The 26,234-nt window shown below is 36.0% G+C and overlaps 1 protein-coding gene across 6 annotated transcripts in view; it reads left to right on the plus strand.

The window, feature by feature from the left end:
- The window catches only part of kdm6a (lysine (K)-specific demethylase 6A), a 63,985-nt gene that overhangs the window by 10,070 nt on the left and 27,681 nt on the right, over positions 1-26,234 (plus strand). For 4 of the 6 annotated variants that reach the window (XM_067409831.1, XM_067409834.1, XM_067409830.1 and 1 more), the window contains 3 exons: positions 1,922-1,980; positions 3,974-4,018; positions 15,131-15,251. In XM_067409831.1, coding sequence (XP_067265932.1) covers positions 1,922-1,980; positions 3,974-4,018; positions 15,131-15,251 — 225 coding nt within the window. The remainder of the gene's footprint in view (positions 1-1,921; positions 1,981-3,973; positions 4,019-15,130; positions 15,252-26,234) is intronic. The other 2 variants (XM_067409833.1, XM_067409832.1) reach the window with 1 other exon arrangement.

Genomic DNA, 26,234 nt, shown 5'->3' on the forward strand with positions numbered 1-26,234 from the left:
GAAGTGTCATCTCTCACATATCAGGCGTTAAGCCTCAGCATATGGCTAATAGATGCTGATTTCCAGCACAGATGGACTGAACGTTCTTTTGTGAGTTTCTTACTGTTTTTACTATAAATTGCATTTTTGCATTGGCACTATTTAGCTTGGATGGCTGAATGGAAAATTTGCCAATGGAAACATTGCAGAACGCAGCTGTGGAAGTTGAAGTTTTTCCTTTCCTTCTCCTTCTGTTTAGGAGTCAGAATAATTTTTAGCTTTTAGAGTCAGGGCCGGTTCTAAATTTGTACCTGCGCTGAAGGGGTTAAGGGCGCTGTCTCAGCAGTCAGACAGCTGTGTATGATTTGTGCAGGTGTGAGGAGCGGCCGTGTGCAGTACTGTCAGCCTGTCAGAGTGATACACCATGCGCTTTGCAGTCAGTTCTTCTCTGGCACTCTTTTTCCTTGCATGTCCTAACTTCACACTGCTGTCTTTTTAGAATGTGAATTAGTGTGTGCTGTCATACCGGTTGTTGAAACCCCAGGTCATTGTTGCCTTCCTGATTGGATTTGAACAGAGCAGGACTTTAGCTAGTTTTGCATTCAGTTAAAATGCAAAACCTGGCTTGCACTTTCAAGACAGTCTTGTCATTTGAAGTTGAGCTCCATCAATTTTGCATCGGAAAAATGAATAATGACTAAAATCAGTGATCACAATTGAAGCTGCACCAAATGCATGAGAGAGTGTTTCTGGGGGATCAGTTTCAGTCTCACTTACTCGATTTGCTTCACCTCATAGAAATGGCTCTGACCACACTTAGAAATGAGTCAGAGTTTGTTTACACAACTTGTAAGTGAACATACAATGATGAATTACAAGTAAACAAAATAATAATAAAGAATAAATTAAATGCACTTTACTTTTCTTGTAAAGCTCCCGCTCGTCCTTACATGCATTTCACATTATGCATTTTGTCTTTTTGTAAAATTTCCTCTAGCTTAAACAGTAGAGCATGGTGTGAGCAACGCCAAGGTCATGAGTTTGACTCTGAGAGGATGCACAAACTGATTAAAAATGTTTACCTTGAATGCAAAGTCGCTTTCTATAAAAGCGTTTGTCGTATACGTAAATGTAAGGTTTTGTCTTTGCTATATTTAGCCGTTTTTTTTTTTTCTTTTTACATTGTCATCCACTGCAATCAGATAAGGGCAAGATGTCAGGGTTTTCATTTTTTTTAAAAATTGCGGTCATGGTAATTGAATTTTTTTTTTAAGTGTTTAATGTAGTTGTGGATGTCTATCCACTTCAGAAATGTCTCTTCTTTCAGTGCTTTAAAAGTAGAAAATTCACAAGAAAGGCTGCTTTTCGAATTAGTCACACCGGTATTGTGGTTTGTGCTGCATATACAGGCAGCATGAAACTCACCTCGTCCTTACAAATAAAAAACCCAGTCACCCTTTTTTATGTGTTCATACAGCCCAGTTCTATTTTACTTGTTAAATTTCTCTTCGACAACTTGCCATCTAGTTTCATCATCTAGCGAAAGTTCATTTGTGGGGAAGATAAGCCACAGTGACTTTCTGTTTGACTCACACTTTGCCTCTAAGCGCAGATAAGAGGTTAAGACACAAATAATGTTTCATTGATCCATATTGTCTTTCACATTCCATTATGTAAATATGACCTTTTGTGGTTGCGGGAGATGAAGACTTTGTCACTTATTTAGTTTAACACATGCTCATTAGCAGCAGCCGTTACTATCCCCCACTGAGCGCAGATGTGTCAGACTGCTGTGAGGGTAAACCATCTTTACTCAGTGCTTAAGGTGCCATCCTTTATCAGAGTAATTTTGCAGATTAATTCAACTATGATGAATTGATGATTAGTTTTTCTCAAGTTTCTAACTCGGCTCTTTTTTTTTTTTTTTTCTTTTTTTTTTCAGAATGCTGCCTTTTTATATGGCCTTGGTTTGGTTTACTTCCATTACAATGCTTTTCAGTGGTAAGTACACAATTTCAGTGTGTTCTGTGATGCATTTGTTTTCTCATGCATTCCATCATTTTTCATCTGTTACATAGTTAAAATATCATCCCTAATAGCATTTTTCATGACCTGAAGCATGATGCTTTCTCCGCATACATACTGTTTTTAAATTCTGTATTTTATCCTCCCCTTACTTGTCCTGTTTTGTTTTTGTTTTTTTTTAAGTACATTGAGCCTTTTATCTTTTTGTGTTGTTATAGACTGTAGAATGTATATGTATTGTTTTTCTGTCATTGACTAACAGAATTTTTGTTTTTGAGACATTATCTCTTCTTGGGTTTTGTAAAGTAGTGCTATGCAAATAAATTGATTTAAAATCATATTTGCAATGTGTGATTAAACCACAGAATGTTGCTGATTAAATACATGGTCTTTATGCACTTTTTTGTGGTCCAGATTAAAGGGGCTTTCCGTTTGTTTGTAGTCTACTACAAATACAAGTTTGTGTGTGTGTGTGTGTGTGTGTGTGTATTAGGGCTGCACGATTAATCGCATGCTATTCTCACGCGCATTTCGTCAGTAAAGCCGGTTCCCTGATTACCGCTAAATCGCCATCACCTGCTTTTAAACGGAGCGCCTTTTAATAGACAGAGCCGTAGTTCACAGACAAGCCACGCAATATCGCGTTCATTATCGCAGGCGATTCATCTGCGATATGAACGCGATATTGCGTGGCTTTTCAGTGATCTACGGCTCTGTCTATTAAATGCCGCTTCATTTGAAAGCAGGTGATGGCGATTTAGCGGTAATCAGGGAACCGGCTTTACTGACGAAATGCGCATGAGAATAGCATGCGATTAATCGTGCAGCCCTAGTGTGTATGCGGGGGCTGTTTTGCAGTGTTTTTAGAGTGGCTTCCAATATGGACATGATCCACAGCACAGACTCTCTCAGGCGGTGATCTAAGTTTGGTTCACTTTAAAGAGCTAGTTATGGTTATAAGTTAAGCATACGACAATTGTTTGCATTCATTGCTTTGCGTTGGTGTGTCTGTGTTCTGCAAGTACACAGCCAAAACTGTAGTTGGCAGTGTGGGTTACAGCAGCATAGTGCAAGCAGAAGACAACCTTTGTTTACTTCTGTGTATACGTTGCTAGATAAGTGGCAACAATGTTGTCAAATAGACAGCTAATTTTGTTTTAACTGTAGTTAATAAACATTTAGTGTAATTCTCTTTTAAATCTGTTATTGTTAGACATTGTATATGTATTAACAAAGGTATTATGGACGTTTTGATCTCTTGATTTATTTATGGATTATGACCACCTCTGTCTTCGTTTATTTCATTTGAAGCTTAAAATTGCAACACTCATGGCACAAGGTGCTGAAAAACTGCAGTGGATAGACATTATTTTATGTGCAACATTCAATTCTGACCAATAATCATAAAACGGGGTCAGGATTATTTTTAAAGCATGCAGTATGTATTACACATGGACAATATCTGTCGCGTCATTATAACATTGTATATATAGGTTGTTGTTGTTTTTTTCCAGTGGCGATTTTCTTGAATGAGATTAATGCCTCATGTTTTTTTTCTGTGCAGTTGTCTATACTTTGTTAGTTTATGCAGGGTTTTTTGTATAAATCCTCAAATATTGAGGATTTATAAGTAAATGATTATACTGTCTCTAGTCAGGTGAATTTTAGATTTGAGATCTGCCAAAGATCATTATTGTGTTCAGCCAGCTGGTGATCTTGTACCATCACTGGATGGAGGTCTGGGTCTTGAAAGATAATGGGAAAAGCATCACATTCCCTCATTCATGAATCAGTCAAGTTTTTTTTTTTTTTTTTTTTTTTTTTTCCTCCAATAGCTTTTTAAGGTCAATTTTATATTATTGTACCGTCTATGAAATTATATAGGATATTAGTATTGATTTGGCAAATGTATGTACAGATGGTATGTTGTAATATTTACTACTGGAGGTCCCCTCTTTTCTTGTCTTAGGGCAGTGCAGCGCACCCCCTCAGATGCCCATTCTGGACAGAGAAGGTAGGCATACCATGTTGGTTTTGTAAGGGTATGCCTCAGACATGCTCTGTAGATTTGTTCAGCTTGCTCTAGCAGCAGGAATTGCGTTAACTTCGCATATGTGGTAGTACATTGATGTGTGTATTGGATGATAAAAGGAATGTTGAAAGCTGATGGAAATCTGCATCTTTAAAGGTGAAGTATGTGAGGTTTTTTTATGTTAACATTAGGGGTGTCAATGTTAACACTAATGTATGGGATACGTTCAAAATAAATAAATATAAATAATTTAATGCAAATAAATTACTGAAGCACATGAAATTGCGTCATTAATGTAATTTACGTCATGCAGTTACATGATCTTAGAAGTCGGGAGTTTATCACACTAAGCATCTACAATGATGCAAAACCTGTAACCCTGGTAGGCGGAAATTTCTATTTGAACCTTTTAACCCAATTTTGAGACCTTGTGCATCACGCTGTGTGAAATACAGACTGAATGGAATGTCAAAACATCCCACCGCTGTATGGCCAGATGATACGCAAACAATTTTTCTCTGCTGAATAAAGCAAACCAGTGTTGTGCTAGTGAAGTTTTGATGGATGAGGTTTGCCATCAAGGTAAAGAAGACTATTGCGGTCTCATACAGTAAGCACGCATAAATCTGTTAAATTGATGTGTAAACTGTGTATGTGCACTCTTGATGAACTGAACGCACAATGTTTTTATGCACAGTGGAGACACCATCGTGATACCACGCCCCCGCCCCACTCCGCCCCTTTTATTCCCCTCACGTGCAACCTATTGGAAAGCCCGGATGAGTCATTAGTTGGGAAATAAAATAACCCTTTCGCACGTAAGTTTAAAATGTTCTGGCTGACCCGCCAGCGTGAGTTTTTCAAGGCGACCATATTTTTAGAACGTATCACTTTATTGTTTCCATGGTGACGCGTCATTGCTTGTCATGTCACACACCGCAGCGCTGTATGACTGATGATCTGCTTTTATTTCAGTTTTCGCTGTTTAAACAACTTTATAATGATTGCGTTAGTTGAGCTATACATGTTATGGGCGTCGCCATGTTAGTTCGTGCCGCAGGTTCTGTTGGATTCACAACATCTTATATGTATTTAAACATCCGAAACCTAAAATAAACATTATGTGGTTGAAAACACTGCATATTTGTGATATATGAAAAGTGCTGCGTGCGTCCATTAGAGATGGACGCGCACATTTGAATTTGGCAATTGATCATGTGATGCACTGCACTGAACGTTCTAATCACACCGGTGTGATTGTACGTGTCAAAGGGATAAATAAAGTAATAAAGTAAAATAAATAATAATTAATAACGAAAAGTTAAAATACACCCCCCCACCCCCGACGATATCATCGTCCATCACGATGTTTTACTGTAAACATCAACTGCCAATTTAGGGGACATCGCCCAACCCTAACAGACACATTTCAGTACATTCATGTTTCCACACACATTCAGGATAATGTTTTGATTTGTCATGTGTTATGTTGTTGCATTTAATATTTCTGAATGGATCCTTGTACTGTAGTAGGTATATGCAGTCAGGTGAAGGTGGTTGGTTTAGCTGTTTTTGTTTTGTTTTTTGTTTTTTTGGGCATGACAGTGTGGACCTATTCGGTATCACAACTTGGCTTGTCTAAAATGTAGACACGCTCTGGTAACACTTTAGAATAACTCACGCTATGAAGCATTAGTTAAGCATTAGTAAATAGTTAATTTATCATTTATAAAACATTAATAGACATTAGTAAGCCATTTATAAATACAGCTATAAATGCTTTGTTCTTGATTTATAAGCATATCTATAATGAGTTTAATAATTGTATTTTCATACTTTATTAATGATCAATTTATCATTTCTAAATTATGTATTACATTATTCACAAAGCAGTAATTTAGGAGTTGTCAGTGGTTCATAAGATCATTTAGGAAGTGTAAGTAAATGATTAATAAAATATTTAAATGTACATTTATGCATCTTATTATTTAGACATATAGTATTAGTTACTCAGTGTGTTAATAAATGCTTTATTAACATATTCCTAGTGTCAAAACTACCTCAATACTAACTTTAAAACATTAGAGAACAGCAGTGCAGAAGATCACTGAACCTTTAAATCTCATTTATAAAAGCTTTACAAAGCATAAATAGTCCTCACTTTAGATGAGCTCACAAAAATAGTTAACTGACCACTTCTAAATGTTTTATAATTACCTGAATTAATCATGAATTGCAGTAGGAATATGTGTTAATAAAACATTTATTAGCACACTAAGTAACTATTACTATGTGTCTAAATAATATGTATAAATGAATGTTTAGATAGTTTATTAATCATTTACTTACACTTCCTAAATGAACTACTGACACCTCCTAAATAACTGGTTTGTAAATAATGTAATACTTAATTTAGAAATGATAAATTGATTATTAATAAAGTATGAAAATACAATTATTAAACACATTATATATATGCTTATAAATCAAGAATAAAGCAATTATAGCTGTATTTATAAACTACTTACTAATGTCTATTAATGCTTTATAAGTGATGAAATAACTATTAACTAATGCTTAACTAATGCTTCATAGTGTGCAGTTATTATAAAGTGTTACCCAAGCTCTTTGCTGTTACACTGTACAAAAATTATAATCTGTTAACATACCTAGTTAAAATAATTCTCTTAACCCAGTTTATTGTTCATTGACTACTATTAGTATGCCATTCATGGGTTTATCTCCATAAGTGTAAACATTGAGCCCCCAGGATCATTCAAAACATTGAGAGCGCTCTGCTCAGATCTGTCAATCTCTTTCCAGCTCAAACTATAGTGAGGGTTTGGGGCATGGCTACTGTAGCAGGTGGAGCCAGAGGGAGTTGAGCTGCTGTAGAACCAGGGCTGACGGGTTACATGGGAAAAGGCATTCAGCTTCGTTTAAAGACGTGCATGCCAAAATTCATTCCATTTAAACCTTCAAAGATTAAACAGGTCATGAACACATCAAAGCGAATGGGGCATTGAGATGAAACATGCTACAGTGTACACTTCAGTATCATACAGCATCATCATGCACCTGTTCAGAAAGACAAATGTACCAGTATATAGTGTTTACTTTGTGTCCAGTGTAAAATGTGCCCAGTGCAGATATGTTAGATGGGTTTAACACTCTGAGGTCTGAAAACGCGCCGGCGCGTTTTGCAGGTTTTTTTTTTTCACATTGCAGCAAAACAGACTTAAAATACTCATTTTTTTGTCATAGAGACATAAGTAATATATCAATTGAAACTATAGAATATCTTCTTTTATTTGTATACACTAAGTAAAAACAAAATGTTGTGCTTTTTGTAAAATAAAGAAAACTAACATGATGCGTAATTTCTCCTCTCCCTCTGAACGAAGTCCAATCTGATAGTTCTCAGAAAATTAACTGTAACTTAGTGAATACTAATCACAGAAAAATTACACTTATGTCTAAAAAACTTTAAGATGTCAGGTTTTAAATCATGTAAGTCACATCGAAAACAAACCTTCTGTGTTTATGTAATCTGTATGAAAAGAGAGCCATGTCAGAAGTCAGTGATTCAGCTCATTATCCGCTAATGCGGCCACACCCACGGAGCCAGCGCTATTCAGACGCAAATTCAGAGGCAATACATGCATTCATCATCTCAATCGTGTATTTATTGTCTTGAAAAGTGTTTATCTGGATGTAAAAGTCATGGTTAGCGAGCTCTAGAAGACATGCAGTTAGTTCCTGTTTTCTTTTCTTCTATAGATGAAGTTTAGATGAGTTTTTGTTTCTTTAGCGCCCTCCGGCTGCAGTATGTATTGGAAACTCCATTCATGGAATAGCCTCTTCTTCTTTTAGATGAATTTGTGGACTAAAAATGCACAGAGCGCCCTCCGACTTCAAGGATGAATTGAAAACACCAGCGCTCATAGTAATGACAGTGAATATTAAATAAAAATAACTCACAAACATATGAGAATCCAATATTTCTCCAAATGTGCATGCTTTTAAACTAAAAGCCTATATTCAGACTCTTTGCATCACAGAAATACATTATATTTTAAAGTATAATATAAAACCATTGCTTTATATTGTAATAATATTTTTCTGTATGTTTCATATATCATGATGAGCTTGAGACATCACAGAAGGTTTTTTTCACAGCCTACCTGACTGAAATGCCTCATTAATATGCAAGTCATTTCAGCTCATTACTATCCAATTCTTTTGTCTTCTCAGGTGAGAATGGCCCATTTTCAGTGGTGATTCACACCTCCTCGCATACTGCGTTTCTTGGCAAAAAGTGTCTTACAAAAACTAAATCAATATATTGTTTTATATGAAGGAATAGGCAGCATAATTTTTACATAATTTTGAAGCAAAAACTCTAGTTTAAACCTCCAATACCCTAAAGTATTGTGTAAACAGATTTACTATACTTTTTTGGCCTTATTTCAGTGACTTAAAGGAACACTCCACTTTTTTTGAAAATAGGCTAATTTTCCAACTCCCCTAGAGTTAAACAGTTGAGTTTTACCGTTTTCGAATCCATTCAGCCGATCTCCGGTTCTGGCGGTACCACTTTTAGAATAGCTTAGCATAGTTCATTGAATCTGATTAGACTGTTAGCATTGCGCTTAAAAATGACCTAAGAGTTTTGATATTTGTCTTATTTAAAACTTGACTCTTCTGTAGTTAAATCGTGTACTAAGACCGGCGGAAAATTAAAAGTTGTGATTTTCTAGGCTGATATGGCTAGGAACTATACTCTCATTCCGGCGTAATAATCAAGGAACTTTGCTGCCGTACCATGGCTGCAGCAGTGCAATGATATTACGCAGCGTCTCTCACAAACATCTCCATGGTTGCAAGGCACATTCCCTGTGCAAGCAGGGGCTCACAGGCGCTGCGTAATATCATTGCACTGCTGCAGCCATGATACGGCAGCAAAGTTCCTTGATTATTACGCCTGAATGAGAGTATAGTTCCTAGCCATATCAGCCTAGAAAATCACAACTTTTCATTTTCCGCTCAATGAACTATGAGCGGAATGATTCAATGAAGTATGCTAAGCTATGCTAAAAGTGGTACCGCCAGAACGGAGATCGGCTGAATGGATTCGAAAACGGTAAAACTCAACTGTTTAACTCTAGGGGAGTTGGAAAATTAGCCTATTTTCAAAAAAAGTGGAGTGTTCCTTTTTAAGTTTTTTGTTTTTTCAATAACCACGCATAAATGTTGTATGTACATGTTTGTGTTTTTGAAGGAACATGTTCCTCACATATTATTGTAGCCTAGTTTGTGCTGAATACAGTGTAATGACACTTTTGTCATTAATATGTTTATGAACAACTGAAAAAAGCACAAATGTCAGCCCCAAATCAGCCTCAGACTCCAGAGGGTTAAGCGGGATTTAAAAGAAGTAATGTCAAGTTTGAATATTGTTAAAGGTTTTACATTAATTATTCTGTAAGTGAAATGATCTTTAATGCTGTCTACATAGTCATTTTTAATTAGTTTAGGATTACTTTAAGGGTGGGTGAACCTCATGGTTATTCTTTACCGATGTAATTTCTGTAGGTCAGATTTATGTAAAAAGTGATTTATATATGCTGACTATAGCTTTGCACAGGCAAGGCTAATGTTGGTGAGTGTCATGTTAATATTCCTTTTAGTTGTCTTCATGACTGCATGTAGATTTCAGGTCCCTGAATCAATTACTCATTGAAAGTCTGAACAGCTTTGTCACGTTTTTGTCCTGTAGGTCATATTGTCTGTTACTTAAATCATTAATTTCAGTGTGCAGTGACTGTAGAGCACATGACCCAGTCACCACTTCTTGCACGCTAGTAGCTGATGAGGTAATCTTCCCCAGCCTTTCGATTCCAGAGCAGGAAACTTAGATGACCTGCTTCCCATTTTCTCTCTCATTCTTGCCCACTCACTCAGTGTTGGGGAATTTCCTTTCTGAGACAGGCTCGGTGAATAAACTTGATTGAAGTTATTCAGGAGTATTCAAGGTCAGAGAGGTTGAGAGACAAGGAGATTGTGTAGTCAGTAGGGCTGTGCAATTGATCGCAATCACAAAACAGTCGCGATTTGAACACATGCGATTTCTAAACCGCATAAGGCTGCAATTTTATTTATGAATTTATTTATATTTTAATTTGGAATACTGCAACGTTCTTGTGCACGTTTAAGATGTTAGATGCCAATCAGAGCTCACTCAGAAATTACGACAAAGCTGAGCGGGAGAACAGAATAGGCGTATGGGAGGAAAGAACATAAAATATGGATGCAGGTCAGAATACAATTATTTGGTGCCAAACAGAAATTTAACATCAGTCATTTGGAGTATTTTGGATTCAAGAGAGGATGTGTGAGAGAGCAAGGTAATTTGCAAAGACCTGTGAAATGATTATTGCAAGAAACGGGGCAATACAACAAACCTGTTCCAACACTTAAAACGGCGGCATAAAAAACTGATCAATGCATGTCGACAAAGTCCATCGACACAAAATCACACCTCAAAGCCAGACTGAACCGACCGAACAAGTATCCATCGTTCAAGCATTTGGAAGCGTCACACCTTATGAAAAAGGATAAAAACGGCACAATAAAATTACCGACGCGTACTTTCCAGAAGATCACACTAGAGAAAATATGAATTACTAGTAAAACTAGAGTTTAGGTTAGTTGATCTTTTAATTTATTTTGTTTTTACAGTTTTGTTTATCAAGCAGTTAATTCTACTGTACAGTATTTTATTTCATTATGAAAGTTAAACTTTTTATTTATTTTATGTTGTCTGTTTTAAAGACAGTTTATTATAGTTTTATCAAGCTGTTATTACTAAGTTATTTCATTGTGAAATGTTTTATGCACTTCTTGTGCACTGAATTCATTTAGAATGTAGCATGTTTAAAAAAGCAAAAACGATTGCCAAAATCGCAATTACAGTATTCATTTAATAATATATAATAATATGATTATTTTGTCCATATCGCACAGCCCTAGTAGTCCGGCATATATGTCCATGCTATAATAAGATGATCTGGTTTGAGTATTATCCAAAAGTTTACAAATCTGTTCTCTGAATTTTGTTTGTTAAAGAATTCTTGTTTGCCTTTCAATTTTCTATTTTGGTCTTGAAATGGAGATAACTGTAATTTGATTAGCTAGTTGGTTATATGCTGGGTTGGTTGTGGCATGAGTTTTACACTGCTAGAACTTATGACTTATTGTTTTGTTTACTAGATTTTGCCTACATTCCTTTCAGCAAATCTGTTATCCTGCATACAAATGCAAATAAAAATAAATAAAAAAATAAAAATTATACCCGTGAAACTAGGAATGCACTGAAATTTCGGCAGCCGAAACAGCATTTTTTCGGTTTCGGGGCTGAAATGGTTATGTATGAATGAAATTACCAGAAACAGTGACATTTAGCTTTTCCATTTTGCAGACTCCAGGGCTGAATTGATATCAATCTCACGATTTTAATCTTTAATTTAATAAAGATTAATTTAATACTGCAGGGCTCCAGACTGCGACCAAATGATCGTATTTCACTGGTGCGACCACCACATTGCACAATTGATAAGAGTTGACATTTGTGTCATATGAGAAACAGCAAATGAAATGAAACAGCGGTACTCGTTTGAGCTGTGCAGCGCACTTCCTTTATTAACGCACAGAAATAATATACAGCGCAAGCTCAGAACTCCTTTTAATGTAACATACTGAACTGACCAACAGCTTCAGTGATTATAAGAGTAAAATATTTAAATTTTTCCCTATACATTTTTTTTTTTTTTTTTTTTTTGCATGTTGCTGTTAATAAGTTTATCTTCATCTCAATTCAAGCTCTTTGCTTTACTGTGAAATTTCCAATAAATAAACATGTAATATTATTAGTAACTGCACTTATTAATGCAAAACAATAGTAATATGATTAAATTACCTTTTATTATTTAAAAATAAAAATAGCGCCACCAAATCAGGTGCTGGTGCCACCATCTGCAGAACTTAATGGCACCAGTGCCACTGCTCTCAAATGTTAGTCTGGAGCCCTGTACTGATATGGATTCTTAAATCTCAAGATCAGTCTTCTAGTCTATGCTGTTTTCTGTTGATGCATAAACAAAACTTCACTAAACATTTGTAGGGTGCATGCCATCCAGTATCTGCAATAAGCGTTGCGCTTTAAATATGAAACTGTTTCAATTTTCAAATTCTGTGGGTTTTTTTTTTTTTTTTTTTTTTTTTTAATCATGAAATTCAAAGAATAAATATTGTTTTGGCACTCTTTAATATGGTGTGACCGATCACTCGCTGTAGCCACATCAGTTCAAGCAGAAGCACAAATCAAGCATGCATGAACTCTTCCTCTTTATTTACTATTAGTTATAGCACTAAATAAACATGAATGAACATCTGAAGGTATGTTGAAACATAAAGAATGACTTATTGAATTGTATACTGTCTTATGTAATTTCTCAAACAGTGTTTCAATCGCAGAAAAATGTCAGTGAAACAGCTTGTAAAACAATGTCCCATAACGTTACATTTACCTCTGGAAAGCCATTTAATGTCCATATCCCATTAGTTGGCCAAATAACTCTAGAAATGAGCATTTTGCTAAATATACTTTGCTTTTCATTTATTTCTTTAGCCCACAATAAAGTGAAAAAATGATTAAAGACAAGTGAACAGTCAGTAATAAATTAACAAATACACTAATTTCAAACGTAGATAAATGCACGATAAAAAAAAGTTACAAATAAAGCAAGGTCTGACAGTAGTATTCAGGTACAGAAATGTAACCATAAATCTAAAATAATGCTATAGTGTATAAATTAAATATAAATGAATCTTTCTTAAAGATGTTTTGTTGTTTAATTGTTGTTTAATGATAAACATTCAATTTCTTTCTTGTTTGCATTCATTTAAGACATAACAAATGTATCCATTCAAGCGCAAGGAGATGTGAAAGAGTAATCAGTTCGGTGTTCACAATTCTGAAATGCACCTCTCTGTGTGTGCGTGCCTCTCTCTGTGTGCAGCTGTGTGCACAGATAACGGTGCACAGGTACTGAATCAAGTTCTCTTTTGCCTTATCTTGTGCTTGAATGGTATAAAATTACTTGAATATGTAAATTGGCAAGACAGAACATGTGCAAATGGTTAAACTTAGCAAGCAATTAATCCACAAATCACATGCATGCCAAATCACAAATGAATTGCAATCCGTTGCACCCCTATTAGAAACAAAATTCTATTAAAAAGTTGATAGAAAAACTGCTTTATGTGCAATTTAATTTTTTTGTTAAACTCAGTTTTGAGTGTTGATTATTACATTTGATTTCACTAATTGATTAGGCTATTAAATTAAATTTTTGTTTTCTAAAAATTTTAATTTTGGTGTTTATATAAAATTCATGAAATGAATTAAAGACTGATATTAATGCAATTATGAAGAAAATGCAGTAATGTGAGAAAAAAATCTGTTTTCGTTTTTGGCCAAGGGCGTCCTGAATTTTTGGTTTTGGCTCAGAATTTTCATATGAGTGCATCACTATGTAAAACAATGGAAATAGATTTTGATTTATTTTAACTAGAATTTAGCTTTTAGTTCTATCAAACAAATTCGAATTTGTCAGCAATACCTGCAATGCTGCTTTTAAACCATTTCAGTACAAATGCTTAAATAATCAGATATGTATTGAACAAGGAGTCAAGATATTGCTGTAAAGCCCTTGTTAGCCCCTACTATTTTCCTTTATTGATGGCCAGTCACAAATAGCTGGGTGCTCTAAAAAACAATGTTAAATGTTTTTCAAGCAATTTATTGCTAATATTTTGTTGTACTAATATTAGATAAATTATCAGTGCCTGACCTTTTTAAAGGCCACTTAAATGCATAAAATGGGCATTAAAATGGACTGCCTTTCATGTCGCCGCTCAATCAGCATGGTCATGATGTCGTTTTTGATTAATCACATGACATTTACAGTTGATATGAATTGTCTCTGTGTGAATTGTTTCTGTACAAATTGTCCAAAACGAATTGCCCATATGCAAAAATGGAAACATTTGAAAAGGCAAACCTCTGTGGGTTCTTGCCACTGAGCTGAAAAAGCTTTTTTACAGTTTGAAATCACAAACCTGTCAGTTTCGATTAAACAATGGGCTCAGATTGGCATGGTTTTTTTTTTTTTTTTTTTTTTTTTTTTTAATGAAGCCAGTCATACTAATTGATCTAATGGGCACTTGTATTGCATATTTATTGATCTTTTTAATTGCCTGCCATAAAGTCATATAGTTGCAGCTCATGTGAGAGTAATGCAATTCACAGGGAATAAAGAAATTATGAAGCTTTCGTTCTGTCATGCAGCAGAGCTCTCACACACTGCAGTGCTCTGCAGAGAGCAGAAAAGACTGTTTGGAGGGGAAAGGAGGGGGGGGGGATTGGGGCCATTGAGTTTATTGGGCCGTGGCTCAGTAAAAACACCCTCTGTTTGCCTGAGCAGACACTGTATAAGCAAGCAAAGCCAACTGCTGTGAGCCGACCACGTGTGTGTGTGTGTGTGTGTGTGTGTGTGTGTGTGTGTGTGTGTGTGTGTGTGTGTGTGTGTGTGTGTGTGTGTGTGTGTGTGTGTGTGTGTGTGTGTGTGTGTGTGTGTGTGTGTGTGTGTGTGTGTGTGTGTGTGTGTGTGTGTGTGTGTGTGTGTGTGTGTGTGTGTGTGTGTGGTACTCTATTGCAAATTTGAATGTCATACACGCATATATAGAGACGGGTTACAACAGGGTCAACCATGCAGCACAAGTGTTTCACTAATCTTTCAGTGATGCTTTTGCTGCTAGCTTTTCCTTTTAAAGCACATGGACCATGCAATTTTGCTTTTTGCTGCTTTTTATGCAAATCATTCATTTCACATTTTAATTCTTAATTTTTTTTTTTTTTTTTTTTTTTTTTTTGAATTCTAATTTAATCATTAATTAATCATTAATCACATTGTATACAATTAATTTAGGATGTTCCTCCTTAGATTCTTTTGTTGTTTTTGTCTTCTGCAGGGCGATAAAGGCATTTCAGGAGGTGCTTTACATTGACCCCAGCTTCTCAAGAGCCAAGGAGATCCATTTACGACTCGGCCTGATGTTTAAAGTCAACACAGAATATGAGTCAAGCCTCAAGGTATGTCTGTTAACAGCTCTGCCGTCCCTCTCTGTATTACATTTATGCATTTTGCAGACGCATTTATCCAAAGCGACTTGCATTCCCTGGGAATCGAACCCATGACCTTGGCATTTCTAGCCCAATGCTCTACTGTTGGAGCTGAAGCTACAGTCTCTAAATATGTATTTTATAATTCTGGCAGGGATGTGATTTATTTATTTTTTTCATATTTATACCAATTTCAGTATTTTCCACCCTGAAAAAAAAAAATGACCCACGTCAGTTGCGTATATCCGAGAAAAAATGGTTATATGTGATGTAATTGTGATGTAATTATATAAATTTATAGTCTGATGTGCTGCATATTTCAGAGTACTGTAACAGCACTGTTTTTTTCAGTTTCGATTCACAGTAAATGCTACTTTGCAAGTGCTATGTGTTTGAGTAGCTTTTAATTGCATTTGGGAACCCAACATTCATTACAAGAATCATATGGAAATAACACCAAATGTTTTTAAATCAAGAAAGCTTGTTGAATTGCACTTCTTTGTTTTAATGGCTTGCATTTTTATGGGCTGAAATTCAACATGGTTGTATATTTAAGCTGTGAATATTTGAATTCCAAACATTTCTAGGGCTGGTCCAAATACCTTTTTTTTTTTTTTTTTTCTTCGAATCTTTGGTAGTAATCCACACTGAATATTCGAAGGGGTTTTAGCATATTCTTCTTTCTAATAAAGGCAGTGTAACTAGTAGAAATATGGTGTGGCCCCTTTTAAGAGCTGCACGCTCCTGGTTGAACTGTCTGCATTGTATGTGTGACTCGAGCACCACATGTATGTTTCATATTTCTGTTGCTCATTTAAAGTTGTTTTCTTTAAGTAACACTGTGGAGGGCATAACATTTGCGACGGACAGTTACATGAGTACTGGTACCTGTTTGCATTTGATTGTCAAGAACCGTTCATCCAACCGAGAACGGACACTGCACTAGTGATTAGGGCTGCACGATATTGGAAAAAAATTACATTGCGATATTTTTTTTCCTAACGATATATATTGCGATATTGAGAGCCATCAATCCAGGCTAAAGTCAATAATTACCATTCCATGATATTAATAATTTCACTAAGCAAGCTTCATTACAAGTGACAAAAAGGTCACTTAATGTTTTATTCCAAAATTAGAAAATTTCTGTAAACACAAAAGCAGAACATATTTTTAAATAAAACGGCAGCTTTACACCAACCCCCCCGATTGGTTTACAACAATATAACTTAAAAGATTGTGAACCAAAATGCTTACAAGTTGTTTTATAAAAAATATATTTATTTTAAGTCAACTTTTCTTAGCCAAAGTGCCAAAGAAAAACAGTGTTGGTCATTATCATAATCATGGCTAAACAAAATGAAATAAAACTTCTAAACTGAGTATTCTTTAGCATTATCATGATCATGTATGCTGTATGCTTTGCTTACTCAAGGTTTTTAGCTAAGAACACAAGTCTATCAACCTTTGCAGGCTTGAGACAGGTTCGTTGGCAAGTGACGATGTTGCCACTACTATGGCAACATATCTTAAGCGATATGAAACGTTATTGCGTTTGATATTTCTTTCTGTCGTTGAGAGCCTTTCTGGTAAGGTATCACTGGCAAAGGCATCACAAATATGTTTGTTTTGGTTGACATCCAGATTTGACTTTGTATTCGTCGTAAAGAGCTTTGTGGTGCCGTTTTAAGTGATCAGACAAATTGGTGGTGTCTCCTTGTTTTGTGGCCACAACTTTATGACACTCCATATAAAGTACCTCTTTTTGGTGAACATCCTCCTTTTTGTAGCCGAAATAGTCCCAAATAGATGATTTCGACTTTCTTTTTGGTAAAATTTTTTTTTTTTTTTTTTTGGCGGCGGATCCTCTTCGTCGTGCATTTTTTAGCAGTAAATGTTGGCTGTGAGCGATGAGCAGTGGAACAGCGAACCAATCACTGTGCAGGCATGCGGAACGTGCATGTCACCCCAGCAACAAGTCATACAACAAACTCGTGTTTATTGTGTGCTACCCTGGTGCTACCGTTCTCTTAATACACCATGGGCTACTACCCTTCACATCGCATGTTCCGGCGATGTGCGCGTGAGCGATAGTCACATCGCAATGTCGATGTTAAAACAGAATATCGTTCAGCCCTACTAGTGATACAAAACACAGATCTGTTAAGAGCAATACTTTTAATAAGGTAGCCTAACATTTTTCTGACAAATCACAAATCAGAATTTATCAGCACAGTAATTACTGACACAGTAAAGGGTAGGCTATTTAAAGGTGCCATCGAATTGAAAATTGAATTTACATTGGCATAGTTGAATAACAAGAGTTCAGTACATGGAAATGACATACAGTGAGTCTCAAACTCCATTGTTTCCTCCTCCTTATATAAATCTCATTTGTTTAAAAGACCTCTGAAGAACAGGCGAATCTCAACATAACACCAACTGTTATGTAACAGTTGGGGTGTACGCCCCCAATATTTCCATAATCCAGCCCATGTTCCCAACATTATGAAAGGCATTAGACAAGGGCAGCCAGTATTAACATCTGGATCTGTGTACAGCTGAATCATTAGACTAGGTAAGCAAGCAAGGACAACAGCGAAAAATGGCAGATGGAGCGATTAATAACTGACATGATCCATGATATCATGATATTTTTAGTGATATTTGTAAATTGTCTTTCTAAATGTATCGGTAGCATGTTGCTAATGTACTGTTAAATGTGGTTAAAGTTACCATCGTTTCTTACTATATTCACGGAGACAAGAGCCGCCGCTACTTTCATTATTAAACACTTGCAGTCTGTATAATTCATAAACGCAACTTCATTCTTTATAAATCTCTCCAACAGTGTGTAATGTTAACTTTAGCCACGGAGCACCATCAAACTCATTCAGAATCAAATGTAAACATCCAAATAAATACTATACTTGTGCGATTAGACATGCTGCATGACGAACATTTTGAGGGTTATATTAGCTGTGTGAACTTTGTTTATGCAGTGATCGAGAGTCGAGAGCTCGGGAGGGGGCGGAGAGCGCGCAATTTAAAGGGGCCGCAGCCTGAATCGGCGCATTTCTAATTATGCCTCAAAATAGGCAGTTAAAAATTTAAAAAAAAAAAAAATCTATGGGTGTTTTTTGAGCTGAAACTTCTCACACATTCAGGGGACACCTTAGACTTGTATTACATCTTGTAAAAAAAAAAGTTCAATGGCACCTTTAAATAAAAGAAGAATGAAAAATAAATGAATGAACTGTAATAAATAAAGAGCTCCTATATTTTGCAGTAGATTCATTTAGATGGAAAATAACGGGTAAAAAGGCTAATACATTTTTTTTCTATTATTCTATTTTCCACAATGTCAAAGCAATACAGCTTAACCCAAAATACAAGCTCAGGCTTGTGTTTCTGTCCATACAAGCTCATGCAGTTGTGTGCTCTGGACAGAGAATACTCCAGTTGCAGGGAACACTTTAGTAGGCTAAGAAGCTGCAAACATATTTATTAAGTAACAATTGGGTTCCTTCAACTGTCCATCCAATTAAAAATGGCTAGGCTATATAAGATAATTGTTAAAAAAAAAAAAGTGTTATATTTCGCCATATTTTATAATGTAAATATATTCAAGTGCGAATGAGAATCGTTTCTCAAAGGGGGATACTGGGTGTGTGAAAAGATTTGAATCCCAAAATTGAAAATCGAATGCCAACCCACTGAATGAATATTCAAATAATTGGGTTCAGCCCTAAACATTTCACACACATTTTCATTATTAAAAATTCAATAATCCATATTCGCCTTTCAGATTTTACTTCCAAAATATTAATTCAGTTTAAAAATACAAATGACATTTTCGGTCCATTTTATTTTTGCTTTACAAATTCACTTTCACAAATCAAGTGCTTCAAATTCGACACAAAATTCAACATTTCACATCCGGGAACTGCAGGAATACCAGTAGAGTACCGATTCATAATCTCCATCTGCTGTTAGTCAGCCGAAGACCGATTAAGCTGCTCTGACGAAGACCAGAGCAGCAGTTTAAGGAAGTCATTCATTTCATTCACAAAAACAGATTAAGGTGATAAAGACACTAAAGCTGCATTTATATTTAATTCAGTGTCTTCATGGTTACTTTCCCTGTGTAGCCTACATGTAAGCAGCTTTCTCTACCATGAATGAGATAACATTATTTCCCTATTCAAATGAACAGATCAAACATTATATCTGAGGTAGATATATATATATATATTTATTTTCCTTAACTTTATATCGTGGCACTGTGCTGCAGTACTGGGGGTTCCCTCAGTACGTCATACTCCAGAATTCCCCTGCCGCCGGGACATTTAAAACGCTTAAAGTGCTAAATGGTCTAATACAGTGATATAAAAGACTATATAAAAAACTTGCACCTTATTGTGCATGTACGCCATACTAAATAGGCTACAGGCAAGCAGATGGACTCGGAATATCAAAATAACATGCAAAGGCTAAGCGTTTCCCAGTGAAATACTGGCATAAAGTTGGCTTGATGTTGGACGTTCAATATTTGCAAATTTAGAGACAGTCTCTAAAGTTACATACGATATTGGTACACGTTTCCAACTTCAATAGCATTGAAGAACAGTGGTATTCAGATAAGTAATAGCCTACAACAGAAATTTAATAAAGTAATCAAATGTAAAATAGTACTACCTTATACATTTAAATATTGACTAATCCTAGGGCTGGGCGATATATCGCATGCGATTGTCACGCGCATTTCGTCACTAAAGCTGGTTTACTGATTATTAGATATAATCCTTATTATATCTACAAAAGTTATTCATTCAAGGGCATTGAGTGATTTTTAATTTTTGTTTTTTTGTTGTATGATTAAAATTAATGACAGACTGCAGCAGGTTCATAAGGCTGCTGTCACTTTAAGAGCTGCACGGATCCAGTATACTATTACACTTGCATTTTCTTTCTCAACTGTTTATATTCACTTAAGACATAACCAACTGGGTTTACAAGGATACTCACCAAAATAGCATTTTTGTGTGTAGGCTATTTGACCCTTTAGGTGTGTATCCAAATCCCACAGTATTCTTTGCTTATGTGCGTTCCATCATGGCTTAGTGCACTTTTAGTAACACTGTTTAATATCAAGCACATCCCACAGTTTAGCAACAGTAGACTGCATTTTGCCACACTCACTTATTGGGGTGATTTGGATGTCAAGTTTGGCTTAGGGAAAAACAAAAACTCAACGCTGTGAAGGAAAGGATGACACGCTGGACGGAATGCCGCAGCGGCACAATAAAAGTTTTATGCCGATTGTCTTATTTTCATAATCATTGGAAGCCAAAATCGAAATCGAAAAATCAATTACGATTAATCGTACAGCCCTAGTAGTCGGGTTTTCTTTCCCTTTTTTTTTTTTTATTTTTTTTTTATAAAAAGCTTATCGCATACCTTTTCTGGATTTTCGGACACAAATGTTTAATCAATTCCATCCATGTACATTTCAGGCTGTATATTGTCATTTTTACTTCTGTTTTTAATAATATAACTTTATTTACAGTGCAAGTCATTGATTTTTAAGGGGCTCTAAGAACTGTATTTTATTAACAGGCTTAATACAAGACACTGGCCTTCTGAATGAGCTTTTAAATATTGCAATGTTGGTAGTTTAGTTCAGACTGTTAGCATTGTCGGCAGCTTATTGGTCAGGGGTAGTATTGCAAATGTTTTCACTTTGAGACAGCAGGCCTCATTATGCAACATTTTTGAAGCACACCTTTTACAGTTTACCTTGTAGCAGTATGACAGCTGTTGTAAACGGATGGACCGTACCATGAACTTGGATATACGTTGCTGTTGTCATTTCTGTGGGTAGATTTTTTTTTTCCTGTTATGCAAAGGATGCTTATAATGCAAATATAGAGTTCATCTGCTTTACATGTTTGTGAAGGGTGTTGAAAAATTAAATATAACTTTGCACTGAAGCTGCTTATTTGTATTTAAGTTATTATATATTTATATTAAATAAATGTATTAATTTATATATTTAAAGTCCCCCTGTAGTCAATAATTGTATCCCTTAAAACATCTTTGATCACCAAAATTACACATTTAAAATTTTTTCCGGTGAGAAAAAAATCTTAATCCCTTAAAATAGCTTGAATGTAACTCTACACCCTTGCCTCATTTAATATATACACGGATCTATGAATATGATAGTTTAGCCCCGCCTCCACTCACTCGCACAAGCTCAGACAAGATCCACTCGGTCAACTTACTGAGGTAAACGCTGTACAATGGTATTGTGTCGGACACATAACGGTAATTAATATGATTAGTGTTTTGTTTGACTATGTTATCAAACAGCTAATGTTACACAAACCATGTTCACATTTACGAGTCAGACAGCTGCCTTATTAGGGCTGGACGATTAATTGAAAAGTAATCGAAACCGAAATTCAGAACCTCTAACCGACGTAATTTTCCCATGTCGGTTATTTCGTTTTTTAAATCCTGTTAAGACTTTCCCCTTAAAAACATACTACCGCATGTGTAGCCATTCAGTCAGTGTCATAAAAGCAACACGGAGGTGAACGCTGGTTTAACACATAGTGATGGCGTGCGAGCGGTGAGCCTTGCGTCTTCACTAAACTTTGTCAGTTGTATTTGTTTTAAAGTTTGCCAGTTTGGACATTCAAGCGATTTTAGATGACTGGATGTATACTATTTCGAGCTAAATAAAATACTCAGCAGTGCTGTTGACTTATGCTTTAGGACAAAACGTGCAAATTCATGTTTAAAACACCAGATCGATATATGAACAAGATTAATAACTTGATTTTCACCACAGGGGGACTTTATATTGTAGCAAATAAGCTATGTGCATGTGGTATTAGGAGTCTTCCACATGGGTTTTATTGCAGTGAAATAATTTATTGATTATTAATTTTAATGGCAAATATAGAAATTGTAAGTGTATTACTTTAAACTTAATTATAAAAGAAATTAAATGATTTTTTTTTTTTTTTTTTTTTAAAGGAAAAAGTTTAAAATGCCAGAAATGCTATTAATGTTTAACTTGTTGTTGAACCTGTAGAAATGTTTATTTATTGGTTGTTTGTTTGTACTAGGTTGATTAGCAGGCTTATAATTAGCTCTGCCAGTCTCTTGGCTTCTACTCTGGTCAGGGTTTACAGTGCTGCAGGGTGTTTTTGGCAGATTGTAACTGTTTTGTAGGTCACTTGAGTCACCAGTGAGTCTTGACCTATGTTATGTGATTTTGTTCAGCTTTGTTCACGGTCTTAACTGTAAATACACTGGCATAGTCTTTTTACTTATTTGTGTGTTATTGCTTTTTTGTTTTGTTCTTGAACAATTTTATTTTCCTTTTATGAATCTTTTGAATTTTACTGTCCTTTTATGAATCTGTTTTGACACCACCAAGGGCAGGGAAAAGAGTGATTTTTATATCTCTGCATGTTCTTCTAGTGTGAATGTATGCATGCTGAGTAACCATCTGGGCTAAAGGGAAGACAACCTCTGTGCAGAGGATTTGATTTTTGAGCTTATTGACTTCCTCCTCTTTTTGAAAATGTTTCCCTTGTTCCCAACCTCTCTTCTTGATCCCACTTCATGGTCTTAAGGGCACCAGCTAAACCTCTGAGCCTTCAGTGCTATTAAAAACATAGAATGCAGCTGTCGGCTTTGCGAAACCTGTTAACCATCGCTTCAAGTGGATATCTGTGGTGATTTTTGATATTATTGTGTGCTGGCTGTTTTTTCAATCTCATGAGTTTTATGACATCTAGTCTTCTATCGGACATAACTGTAAACGTTGCACAAATTTGACTGTTTGGTTGTTTTACTTGTCAGTCAGTCTCTTCCTGTTCAAGTAGGAGGTTCTTAGTCTGTCAGAGTTTGAAGGTGTGGGATGCAATGGATTAGACATCCTCAACCATCTCTTACTCTTCAGGGTATTATGAGCCAGAGCAAGCAAGCGAGTGAGTGCTAATAAGTCGCAAGAACTGCATGTGCAGCACGTCCTCCCTCTGCTCTTGGGAAGGGGTGGCAGGGGCTGCTTGCCAGCCAGCTGAATGCTCTCCGGCTCCCTGTGTGTCCCACTTATGGGGAACAAAGCAGCAGCTCTGAGGGCAGGCAGTAGTGCTCCCTTTGCGCTCCCTGCACTCTGTGCACTCTCTCCGGTGCGGCCCTGTACTTCTCGAGCGTAACACTCTGGTAAGTGTCTACCGTAGGATTATGGCTGCATTTTAAAATGTTATATCTGTAGCATTATGCATAGTAATTCTGTTATAAAACCACCATGCTTTGTTTCTTGCAGCGTCATCCCTTTTGACATCACATTTGACAGAGATGGACTTGATACTCCGCTATCAGCATTTAAAAGTTTGATCACTGTTCAGGATAGTAGTCAATGAGTAGTTAATTTATATTTATGCATAGTTATTTGTGGGATTTTTATTTTTTGCTTCTTAGTTGCATGTAGAGATGTGCAGTATACCTGTTTCTGTTTCTTGTTTCAATATCTAATATTAGAAGCAAATCATAATAGGCTTATTATTGTTACAAAGTTTAACCTTTATATTGGCCATAACTAAAATTGTTTATCGTCTATTGCATAATTATCATCAGTCCAAATTTCTATATTTGAATATCCCTAGTTATATTGCGTACTGAACTTATTCAATCCTCATGGCTAAAACTGGGTTACTGCAGGTTCTTCATAATGGAGAGAGGATCTGGTAATTCATTCAAGTAGATCAAGTATGTACACTGACTAGACCAGCCTAAAAAAAAGTCAGTTTTACTTGTATGCTTGTAAGGGATTTGGGGAAAAAAGTTTGGTGTCCATAAGATTATTTTTTTTTTTTTTTAAAGAAGTCCCATATGCTTACCAATGCTGCATTTATCTGATCAAAAATACAGTGTAAATATTATGAAATATAATAACTTAAGATAACTGTTTTCTATTTTAATATATTTTAAAATGTAATTTATTTATGTTATGGCAAAGCTGAATTTTCAGCTTTATTACACCAGAGCTTCACGTTCGCATTTGAGCGTTACGCTTAAAGGGCATATTGCAGGTTAGAGCTTTAGTGATTCAATGTGTAGAAAAATAATGTATGAAATAGATTTTCTTGAAAAAACACGCATAAAAACGCTACATAGGCTTCTGGAATCGTTTTTTGAGAGAGAATTTTACTTCCGCATCTGAAAAATGCCTAATCGGACGTGACGTCACTGAAGGGAACGCGATCAATATAAACTATAGAAAAACAATGGATCGCAGTGACAGTTCGGATGCTGAGGAAATTGTAAATGCTTATTTATACTTGTATAACTAATCACAGCCATACAATTAGCCTGCTATGTGGTCAAGAGAGCAGGGACAGGCCAGAATTAGACAGAATAACGGTCAAAAGAGACAAATTGAGCTGTTGTGTGAGGAGAAGCAGTGGAGAACAGGACAGAGACCGGTGTTTAGCTTATAGATATAACTTTAACGACATGTGCTCAGATCTCAATATTGTACAGATTATTATCATGAATCAGGCAATAGCAAAGCTATTGGTCATCTAGGAGTAACTGATTACTAATAACAGAAACGAATAAACTTTGATCAGGCGTATGTCACACGCGTTAATATCCGTCCACACTTACGTTACGTGATATAGCCGTTTCTCATCACGACTGATTTGGTAGTTAGCAAATGTAATAATCAAACACAAAACTTAAAATGTGCACCGTAATTCTTCATCGAGCTGCATCTCTGACGGATCCATGATCACGTCTCCCGCCGGCGGCCATACTGTATGTGTTTCATGTGATCCTTTATTCATTAATTCTGTGTTAATCCTCCAGTCTAAAATGAATCCTCCAGTCTAAAATGAATCCTTTATTCATTAATCCAATAATCCTCCAGTCTAAAATGAACGCGTTTTTCGACGCAGATGCAGAAGTGAAGTCCCGTCTCTTCACCTGCACAAAACAAACCCTGGCACAGAAGATAGCAGCGTCCTTTTTCTTGTTATTAAACCTCTGGACTCGATGTCCTGACAGGCTGAAGTTTGTGCAACCTCCACAAACACAATAATTTACCATTACGATGATAAATAGAATACAAAAACTACCGAAAACACACTGATTCACGGCCGCTGTTGCTAAATACCAATATATTCTGCACTGAATCAACACTGAGCTCTGCGAACATCTCCCTGTAGTGACGTAAAATGACGTGACGCTGAAAAAAAAGCGTTTTTTACAGAGACCGTAACTTTATCTACTAAATTAATGCCCTTATGTCCTGCAAAACATTTTTAAACCCTGCAGTATCTTTTTATATGGTATTTTTGTACAAGGTTATATATTCATCTCGAAAAAAATGTTAAACCTGCAATATGCACTTTAAGTTCGCAGTGGACTCGCACCGTTAATGTGGTGCACGTCTGGAGAAAGGGAGAACGTGCACAGAGCTGAAAGGGCTTGAATGAAGCGCGTTTGGCATTAGATAAAACTACTAGAGGCTGTAATATCATTACCACAAACATTCCTCAGTGCTTGTGGTGTGATGTGCACCGATGTTTTGATGCGCTGCGTGGGATCACGATGCCCGACTCAACATCGTGATGTCTGTCAGCCATCGGCAATGGCATCGTCTATCGGGCCAACCCTAACTGTGATACTTTTTTTAAAATTATTATTATTATTACTATGAAGTTCAAAAGAACGGCATATATTTGAAATTGAAGTCTTTTGTAACAACATATGGGTTGCTGTTATTTCACCGTTTCTCGACATAAACCTTGTATTTTTGTTGTTGTTGTTGTTGTTGTTGTTGTTTTTCAATAAGTCGTCCTGAAAGCATGTTGGTTTCATAGAACTGTTGTAATGCCCGCTGATGTGATGCACTGAATGGTCTGCCTC

Source organism: Chanodichthys erythropterus, chromosome 14, assembly GCF_024489055.1.
Source record: "Chanodichthys erythropterus isolate Z2021 chromosome 14, ASM2448905v1, whole genome shotgun sequence".
NCBI classification, from domain to species: Eukaryota; Metazoa; Chordata; class Actinopteri; order Cypriniformes; family Xenocyprididae; genus Chanodichthys; species Chanodichthys erythropterus.